A 10,860-nucleotide genomic window follows, 5' to 3' on the forward strand; every position below is an offset into this window, starting at 1 on the left:
TGACAGGTACATTTGTATTGACAAGAGGTGCTGGAGTCCAAGCATTAAGAATCCAATTAAAAAAATATTGGTCCTATATAAAGCTTGCCACACTTACACATGCTCCAGACCAGATGACATCTGCCTTGTGCAGCTTGTTCCTACAAGATTATCTTACAGTACTCTATTACAGAAACCTTGCAATGTCACATTTAAACCAAAAATTCCTTGATAGACCCAGTAGAATGGTACTGGAGTAAAAGTTAATTACATAAAAAGCTATTTTAGCACTACTGCAAGTACTGATACTATTCTGTAAATATATTTCAAATACATTTTCTAAATTAGTTGTTAGTTATGGGTAAGAAAATTCAACTACCAACAATATAACAAGACAGTGAGGTACTTGTGTATTTAGTTATCAATAATTTAACATAATGACACCAGAACTTCAAATGTTATCTATATCACAAATTTGCAACACAAGAAGCCATCTGGCTCAACACTTTAGTACAAGATTAAGTAAAAAGAAAATCACACAAGAAAGAAAATGTATTCAAATCAATTAAATAGATTAGTAATTTAGAAAAGCTACAAAATATGCTATCACTTTCATCACTCCAAAGCAATCACAAATTGTTACACTCCTGAGCTGTTCTCAGGAAATATATTTACAGACGTTTTGAGATGACAGGGTATGGTGAAAAGAACAATCAGATGATCTTTTTTGTTTATCTAGTTTAAAAAAAAAACAAATCCTGACCAGTATGTGGGGGAGCTTAAGTCTATTGGTGTAAACCTGACCAACATCCTCTTTTAACTCCCTTACAAACATTGGCCCTCAACACAGCAAGAGAATAATGCTGTAATGGTAAAAATTCCTCTCTCCTTAAGTTTTCAGAACACTGATCAAATGGATGCAAGAGAATGCTTGACAGTTTTACATAAGGTATTTCCTGCTCTAGAATAGTCACCAATAACATTCATAAAATAATTTTCATAAATATATTCATTCAACCATGACAAAAAGCAAGTAAACAACTATGTCTAGACTGAATTTTATCTTCACATGATAGTTTGAAAATTTTTGGTGTAAATGCCTACCTAGATAATCCTATGTCCTCCTAAAATTAATATGAACATTTTACATCTATCATTGAAACGTACCCAGTGTTCATCTCCGTCCTCTACGGCAGTGAACAGAAATCTGCATGAGTAAAAGTGGCCAACAATCGTTGGAAGAAAGGGAGCCAAACTTAACTCATTCCTTCTAGATACTACTAGGAAGAATCCAGAACAAGAGTCTGTGGGCACTTCTCAAGTGAGATATAAATACTTTCCTTTGTCACTGAAACAGCCAATGAGAAAGTGAATATGTTAGCATCCATATGGTCTCAGTGAGATGTTGGTACAGGAGCTCAACAGAATTTCCAGCGATTTCCACAGTTGTTGCACAACACAAAGGTGGTCATAGGTTCATCAGAGCTTCTGGTTTGCATCTGGTGAATGAAAAAATATCATGAAAATAACTATAATGAAAATGGGTTAAAGGATACAAATATGAAAATCAATTCAGGTCATTATCATTACATCTGTATTTCCAGCAGTGACTAGAGTAAGAAAAAAAATAGAAGCAGCAATCAGAACAATGGACTACTTTAATTCATACAGTGAAGGCTTTAAAAGTTAGCATGATGATAATTTGGTTGATGACCTAATTTGTGCAGCTTTCAAATTGCAGTTTTTCAGTCAACCTTTGTACAAGATAAGAAACAAATGAAATCAGAATGACCTTCATGGTAAATTCAATGATATTTCAAAATTCAAAGCATTTTGTTGTTAAGAACAGTACTTGAGCTTGAGATAGTACTGTGTCAGTGTAATAGTGAAAACTGAAAATGGTGGGAGAAACTTTAGGGACCTGTAATTTAATGACATTGTAGACTCTCTTTCATAACAAAAGCAGTTTCTATACATTATCATAACTTTTCAGCTCTCCAAAAAGTCTCTGTACATCAGAAGTTCAACAAAGGCAAATCAAAAGTCTGTGACATAATAGAGAACATATACATGCTTTTGAGGATTTTCCTTAATCACCTATCCAAATACTTTCCAAGATTTTCTTCCCCACCACAGGTTTGGGGAGAGATAGCAGTCTTTAGTTCCTTAGCAGTGATAAAATTTAGTTTTTCTTCATTTTACACACCAGCTTTTTTTCAGTTCTTGGATGTGATAAAACTATTTTTGTATTTTCATCCTGTTCCCCTTCTTCTCTGAATTTGTGCCTACATTAAGCATTGTAGCTGCTTTCTTAAAACAATTAACACTTGTTTTTTTTTTTTTTTTTTTTTTAAGATTCTTCAAATTTACATTTGTTGAGTCCTCTATCAACTAAAGTAATAACTGTTCAGTTCAGTAGAACCACATCACAAGCAGAAAAATAAGATACAAGCAGCTTATCAAGAATTGAGCAATATCCAGAAATGGGAGAGTGGAGTACAGATTAACACTCTCTCACTAGATGAAAGTTGTGATTACAGTCAGCTGCCTTTCAAATCTGATACCTACAAAAGAGCAGAGCTGCAATATTTGCAGCTCTATTTTTGCCTAGGCCCTAAAATGCTTCAGCACTGGAATCTATTATATGCATCATTTTTTTTTTTTTTTTTTTTTTTTACGTTATGGCCTATAGTGCCTGTAGGCATACTTGAAAAGTATATGTAGGAAGCATTGTTAAGCTTCCACCCATTAGTGGCACAGGCAATTTTATTTATAGTGGTACCCATATTAGAGCCTATATCACCACCCAAGTGCATCCAGTGTAACCACCTAGAATCTGGGTATCATAATGACATGCAGGTATCTTTAAACCACTCAAGAAATGGCATAACTTCAAAGTTGTATGCAGTGGGATTTGAACCTACGTGTGGACGTCTGCCAGATCCCACACTCACCACCTTATCCACTACACCACCGCCTCCCTGTGCTAACTGTATGTTGCCTTTCCCTTCAAACAGCCTCACCTCAACTGAATTATTTCTATCCACACATTTTATAAATAGCTACACCAATATTTCCAGAATCTCAAACTTCATCCATTATTTGTTATATGGCCTCCTACATGATAGCATTATAATAAATCCTTAGTAGTCATACCTGATTATAGGTGCAATTTCGCTGTCCACACTTGCCACACTTAAGAAGATCTGTCTTGGTGCCCTGAGCCACAGCCAGCTGGTGGTCATCAATTCCCTCCTTTGTGAACTTCTCACGCAATGCCTTCATCTCATCACTGGCCATCTCCTGCAAAAACATAATCCTTCCATTTTTTATTTCAACTTTATTATTTTGAACAATCAAATTTAGACACATATGTTACTTGTATGTATTTTGGGTGAGAATGCAGTAAATCGCACTTAAGTTGGACTTGAATAAACTGGGTATTGAATAAGTTGGAAACTTTAACGTTTTTTTGTTTTTTATTGTTCACATTCTATCCCAAGAGTACCGGTTGGCATTTTTGCTCTTTAAGTAATTTTAAGCCACTCAGCTTATATACTAGCTAAAATATCCCTGATAACTCTTACATTATCTGAGTCATTTGAGGAGTTGTCCAAGGTAATCAAGATGTAAAACAGGCGTGTGTGCCATGGCACTGCCAGCAATAAGATCAATGTCTCCTTCAGCTTTTACTGCCTGTGCAGCTCTTGTTGCTGCCTCTGTAATTCTAACATGGCTTCTAAAGGCAAGGCTGTGTCTTCCATGTCAGTAAGGAAGCTGAAGATACTGTCAGTATCAGACAAAATGGTTGTTATAAGGGATCATAAGAGAAGTGTGTACACCATGTGTGTAAGTGTATGTGTGCACCATGTATATAGTAACCATTTATGTTATGAATTACACAAACCATTTTAAATGTTAGTAGTAACACGTATAGAAACTACAAACAAAACACAGATGAATGCTATTCTGACGACCACAGCAGCACAACTGGCAGATAGGGGAAAGAAAGAGGAAAGAGGTCAGGGAGTCATTATTTACAACCATGTGTGTGGACGTTCGACTACCAGGTATTTTTTTGAGTATTGAAAAGTTTGACTATTAAGACATTCGAATATTGAGTCTCCATTATATATATATATATATATATATATATATATATATATATATATATATATATATATATATATATATATACAGTAATACTCCGCTTAATGAACATTCGTCTAACGAATTTCTGGTTTAACGTACTATATAAAGTTAGACCAAAAATTCCGCATAACGTACAACCACAACCGTTTTAGCGAATTTTCTGGGTTTGAATTTGCCAGGTGAGGGACCGAACATGGCAGCTTCACTGTGATTGGCTGGCTCCCTGCCTCTGTCTCTAGCGCTGCTGGAGCTGGAAGCAAGATTCTTTAACGTCAGAGCAACCTCCTGCTGCGAAATGGCTTCCATGAACACTTGGAGGGACGGTGACAAGGTTGCTATCAGGTTGCTCTGAGGTTGCTGGGAACACCACCTGTGGTGGTGGTGTTACTGTCTTATATATGCATTTATGTTCACAAAACAACATTTCTATTAGCTTTTTACAAACCTTGCCCCCAAGAAAGGATTGTTTTGTAATGCATAAAGTGAAATCTGACATGGAATACCAAAAAGTAAAGCAGAGATGAGATCGGCCACAGACGAAGCGGAGACTCACGGCGACTCTGCCGCTTCTTCTTCTTCTTGTAACCCTTTTAGCCTGCGTGTTGTCTTTCACCACGATATTAGATTTGTTTCCACTCCTCTATTGCCTGCTATAATGGATATCATATCATAGTATTCATATACGCTCATGCCATGAGGATATATGAATACTATGATATGATATCCATTATAGCAGGCAATAGACAAGTGGAAACATAAACATCGTGATGAAAGCAACACGCAAGCTAAAAGGGTCACAAGAAGAAGCGCCAAGTCGCGTAAGTCTCCGCTTTGTCTGTGACTGATCTTGTCACTGCTTTATTTCTTGGTATTTCATGTAAGATTTCACTTTATGCATTACAAAACAATCCTTTCTTGGGGGGCAAGGTTTGTAAAAAGCTAATAGAAAAATATATAGTTTTTTTTTTAACCCATGTGGTATGTTGGGGCCCAGCTCAGAACGCATCCCCCCTATTTCCATTATTTCCTATGGAAAAATTACGTCCGCTTAACGAATTTCCGCTCTACGAACAGCTTTGACATCCCCTATCTTGTTCGTTAAGCGGAGTATTCCTGTATATGTATGTATGTATATATATATATATATATATATATATATATATATATATATATATATATATATATATATATATATATACAAAGTTGGTTTAGGTTCTCAACATTTGCAAATTACACTTTCACATTCGCAAGTTTCCAGAAGCACAAACATATTTATCAAAATTCAGTTAAGTTAGCAGACCATAACACTGATCTTGATCTTGATCTTGATGCTACAGGTGGCTTAAAATGGCTTTCCAGCTTTCAGACAAAATGTTATTTAAAGCATTAGTGCATCATTATCTACAGCCAAAGAAAGGAAAATAAAACGTATACAGGTAACCCACGCTTAACAAAGGGGTTACGTTCCTAAAAAAAAAAACCTTCATTAAGCGAAACTTCGTTAAGCAAATAATCATAATAAGTTTAACCCGACTTGAACTTCCATTGCGAGTAAACAAAGCGAGAGTGTATCATAGTACAGTGAATGGTTTAATGAAAGTAAAAATTATGAAGTTAAACATTTAGACAGTTTAATTTAAGTTATTATAATGTACACTAATGTATGTATGTACGTAACTTTATAATGTTGATGATCTTAAATTTATGAAGGGAGGGAGAGTGAAACAGGAAAGACACTAACCGGCAACCTGTGGAATGCAAACAAAGGGCGCATCATTGTATCATACAGTAGAATCTCGAATGTCGATCATAATTGGGACCAAAGATACTGATCGAGATTTGAAATATCGAGATGCGAAGTTAACTTCTTATAGAGAAAAATGTAATTGGGACCAAAGCTTCGGCAACTAACCTATATTAACTACGTTAACCTTGAATCTGTGAATAATTTTTTTTTTGCCAATGTCACTGATTTCTTCATCCTTCTTGCTTTTTAATGCCCGGGGTTTGAATGTTTGGGGGAGGCCGCGTGTGACTGGTACACACTACACTCCACAAGTTGCCGCATCTCCATGCGCCATGTTTGTTTTGATACAATAAAATGAAAAATGTGGGACATAACATTTTAGTGGGTGCCCTCCCACTCAGGCATACGAGGCAACGAGGTTGTCGATGCTGCTGCCAAGATGGCCCTGACGGACCATAACATTACTCCACTCACCCTGCCGCTCTCCACCTCCAAACGCCTCATCGCCCACACCTGTCAGTCCATATGGAATGAATCCCTCACCCCTGTCTTACAAACCACCTCAATGGGCCAGTACCGCAGTGATTCTTCCCCACAACCATGGGTTAGAAAAATGTCCCGCAAGCTGGACGTCGCCCTCACGCATCTCTGCCTCGGCCAAACACGACTCACCGCTCACCTCCACCGCATGAGCCTTGCCCCAGACCCGTACTGCCCTTGGTGCATCAGCATCCCTGAAACTATGAACCACTTCATGCTGGAGTGTCCATGCTTCCACTCACATCGTGTGGTGCTGCAAGAACAACTCCATTCCCTGGGAGTAACCATATTTGACTTGTCCACCCTGCTTGGGGCGACAGTCATTGACTCGTCACAGCAATCAGCAGTGCTTCACCTCACCTGTGCCTTCCTCAACAAGACTAACCAACTGCAACGCTTGTGAGAACACCACAGGCATCTCTCCAGGGCTCATAGGATCATAATAGATCATCGCAGCCCTTAACAACAACAACAAAATGAAAAATAGTGATCGAAATTCATGTAATGTGATCAAGATATGTGAATCGTGGGTTTTTGATGGTGCAATCGAGATGAGATTGATTGAGATTTGAGATTCTACTGTGTACAAAACTTATGTACCACATTTCCACAAGGCTTTCCATCTTATCCATTGTAGACTTCAGGTGGTTCTTTTAGCATGCAAGGAAGATACAGTCTCACAAGCCTTCTTAATGGAGTCTGCTGACTTGAAAATAGTAGAGACAGTAGATGGAGTCAAGATGGTGGCGAGCAATGCTAGTAGTTTTCTTGTCTCTCTCGTGTCTGTGAATAATATCCAGCTTCACTTCGAGAGTAAGAGACTTCCTGGTCTTCTTAGCAATGGTAGGCGACATTGCAGGGCGTTTTGGTGGTAAGCTGAGCGAGGGAGGACGAGCTGCTGCTGACGCTGTTATTGTTTTGAACTAGGGGGAGTGAGTGGTGCGTGTTGTTCACGAGAGGCGCTGGTGTATTCAAAAGCCTGTCGGCTTGCTTGATATGGCGGTGCTTTCAAACTTGGAAAAAACTACCTGGAAAAAACTTCATAAACCCTTGTGCGACAGGGTAATTATAAATTAATCATTCCCATCTGCGGGTAAAATGGTAAATTTTAAAAAATCACAGGAGATAGTTTTACTTTATGAAAATGTGTTTCTCTTTGAAATTCTGAATACATTGATGTACTTTGCAGCTTGCTACGATCTCTGACAGCAAAGTTATAGCTTATCAAATATTCCTCCTGATAACCATGATGTAACTCGCCATGGAGAAACAACCCTCAGTGCGATACCAGCGCGCCAATTCTCTCTCTCTCTCTCTCTCTCTCTCTCTCTCTCTCTCTGGGTATATCTTTTGGGTGAAGAAATTGCACTTCCAATGAGAGAGGGAGGGAGAGAGAGAGAGAGAGAGAGAGAGAGAGAGAGAGAGAGAGAGAGAGAGAGAGAGAGAGAGAGAGAATGTGTCAGCTTGTTTTGACTAGGCCTTTCCCTGCTCTCTCTCTCTCTCTCTCTCTCTCTCTCTCTCTCTCCTCTCCACATCTCTTACCTCACTCCTCTCTTTCTGCACACTTGACATGATATCTGTTTGTCTCAGTCACTATTAGATTTAGCAAATCATTATCTATTTGTGCCATAAAATAGTCACAATCATGTTGTATGTCTGGAAATCCATAAGTAATTCCAACAAGCCCAACATGCTCTCCAGTAAATACAGGCATGGTTGGACTAAAGTCCTCACCATCAGTCCACTGAAAATTGCCTTCATGTGCAACAGCACCTCTTTCTCTGCTACTCCCACATGATCCTCTGCTACTCCCACATGATCCTCTTCTTCTTACACGTGAGGCACGCCTTCACGTATATGGCGCATGAGCTCTAATGCATCCTCCTGGGGTAGATGGACGCTCTGAAATTTCTTCTTCTGTGCTATCACTGCTGTCTTCACTTTCTTCAGTCTCCACATAATCACTGTCTTCACTTTCAACAGTCTCCAGATAATCATTTGTCTTCACTTTCACTAAAATCCACATCACTCCCAAATGACATGTATATATCACTATCCATCTCGTTGTGATATCTCCCCACATGCAGAGGGGACATTCCACCCGCAGTGTCATGGGGGTTGCCAGATGTCTCCCCCAAGATGGAAAGACCGAGATGAAATAGCAAAACTGGCAACTCAGCTCGTGGACAGTGTTGCCTGATACATACACTCGCCCTCCGACTTGAGTAAGAAAACGGGAAGTTTAAAGAAGTGGCGCAAAAAATCATGATTATGTGAACGATCACCGCAGCACGAAACGTACCGATGCAATCGTTCATGAACGTTCACCGCCGCACAAGGGTTAAAGCGAGTTTGGTGTTCGTTAAACGAGCAGATGGTAGTAAAATGAAACCTTCGTTCTAGCGAAATTTCATCGTGTGAACCTTCATTAAGCAGGGGTTGCCTGTAGATGAAAGAACCAATGGCACCAATCGCTATCTGTGTAGTTTTCATTGTTCGCCAGCTGGTTTAATTCACAAGTTGGTCTTGCCTATCCCGCCGAACTATTGCTCTTGTGGAAGCCCTATTGAAAAATATATACATACTGATATTCATGCCTACATACCTCATAATATAAACGTTTGGCTATTTATCTATGTGTCTGATTGAAAATGACATAAAAAATATGCAAATATATTTTCCTAATGGTGCAAAGTATGGATGTACCAGTGTCCCATCAAAATATTTTTTGTAAGTCTAATAGTACATATATACCTTATCACAAAATTTTCAGAGTTTCTGCATAGGATAATGCTCCACTCAAAAAGCGCAGAGCAAATATCACTAAGTAGCATTTAAAAAACAAAACGATTTTCTGAGTCTGTGCCGAAATAACCTGGCCAACATTACCGAAACCAAATTTTCCTAACTGAATCACAACAAGCCTTAGAGCCTTAGAGAGTGCCTGGAGGGAACATATGAGAATGATTGAAAGGCAGGGACCCATCAGGGACAGGGATGGGGATGGGGAACAGGTGTGAATGTGATGAATGATGAGGGAGGGGGGAGGGAGCGAAAGCATTAATGCTTCAGACTTCCTGCCCCATTCTTCCTTTTCCAGGTGTGTATGGGAGAATGCCGATCCAAAGGCTATACTGACAGCAAGTGATGGGTGACTCCCAACTCAAGCTCAAGCTCAAGCTCAAGCATGGCCCGGATCCTGTTGGAGTCACCAAATATACTTCAGACGCTATGGCAGTGTATACGTGTGCAGTTGCAGACTGCAAATCGACTTCGCGCAAGCGAGATAGAGACGTGAAAGGCTGGAGTGTCTTTCCCAGGAAAAAGATGCACGGAGATGACTTTGGGAAACAAGGTGTAAGCGCAGGCCGACCTGGAAGGCATCCAAGTTCCACGCAGTTTGCTCAAAACATTTTATAAACTGGAATAAGGGACTATCACCATCCCATCCTGATCCTGAGTTATTTGAATACAGCGACTGGAAGCGAGTGGCGATGGCTCTTAACACGCTAGATTTGTTTACTTTTCGATAGAACAATCTCGGTACATGGTAGACAATATCCTCTATACTGTTAATTTCTTAAGACTATTAATTGTTGTGATTTTCTGTATGAATGTAATTCATATTAAATTTTATGAAAAGAAAAAGGCATTGAAACTAAGCTTTTCCCATTAATGATCTTTCTATTTTTTGTCCCAGAAATGAAGATGGTAAAGAAGAGCGTTCTACATATATATAAATATTTCCACTTTTTTAGTTTATATGCCACGAGTACATTCTTATAAAGATTATAACTATTTTATTAAACCATTTAATATTTACAAAACGTGCAGAAAAGTACGTTCCAGTTGACCAACTTGCTGTGAAATTATTAACCCATCTGGCGGTTGCAGGCACCTACAGAGCTGATCGCGATCGGTCCCATTGTAGTTAATGAAGGAAGAAACGACAGTTCTATCCAGCACCGCCGTTGCAAAAGCTACGCTAAAATTTTTAACCTTGGATCGGCAGCTCCAGCAGATGAGTGGGGAAGAAAAATAATAATAATAATCCCCTTATAGTGGTAATGAGTTTTGATGGGTGGCAGCTCCAGCGTGGGTGGTGATGCAATCACACTGCATTTGGTTTGTTTACATTCTGGTGATTGGTTAAAAATCAGATAAAAGAGCCTCTACAATGGGAAACGAGCAAATGGACATAATTCATAACGACTGGAAAATAAAAATATCAAATAATGGTGATGAAATGAAGAGGAAATGGGTCTCAGTTGGCAATCACAATGTATTTCACGAGGAATCCTACTGCTACCCCTATAGTCCCACTTGAACCTCAACCCAGGCACTAGACTCCTTTATGCCATGCAGTTACACCCCATCATCTCATCCAGTTATTCATCATCAGTAACTGCATAGCTAACTATCATTATCATTATCATAACAAG

General features: G+C 39.0%; 1 protein-coding gene across 3 annotated transcripts in view; it reads right to left on the bottom strand.

Moving 5' to 3' along the window:
- LOC123505630 (transcription elongation factor S-II-like) overlaps nt 1-10,860 on the bottom strand; it is an 86,535-nt gene continuing 75,675 nt past the window's right edge. For 2 of the 3 annotated variants that reach the window (XM_045257180.1, XM_045257179.1), the window contains 2 exons: nt 3,136-3,282; nt 1-1,478 (listed from right to left, as the gene is read on the bottom strand). In XM_045257180.1, coding sequence (XP_045113115.1) covers nt 1,398-1,478; nt 3,136-3,282 — 228 coding nt within the window. In that variant the 3' untranslated portion in view covers nt 1-1,397. Of the gene's footprint in view, nt 1,479-3,135; nt 3,283-10,860 lie in introns of those variants that run through there. The other variant, XM_045257182.1, reaches the window with a different exon arrangement.

This window comes from Portunus trituberculatus, chromosome 18, assembly GCF_017591435.1.
Source record: "Portunus trituberculatus isolate SZX2019 chromosome 18, ASM1759143v1, whole genome shotgun sequence".
NCBI lineage: Eukaryota > Metazoa > Arthropoda > Malacostraca > Decapoda > Portunidae > Portunus > Portunus trituberculatus.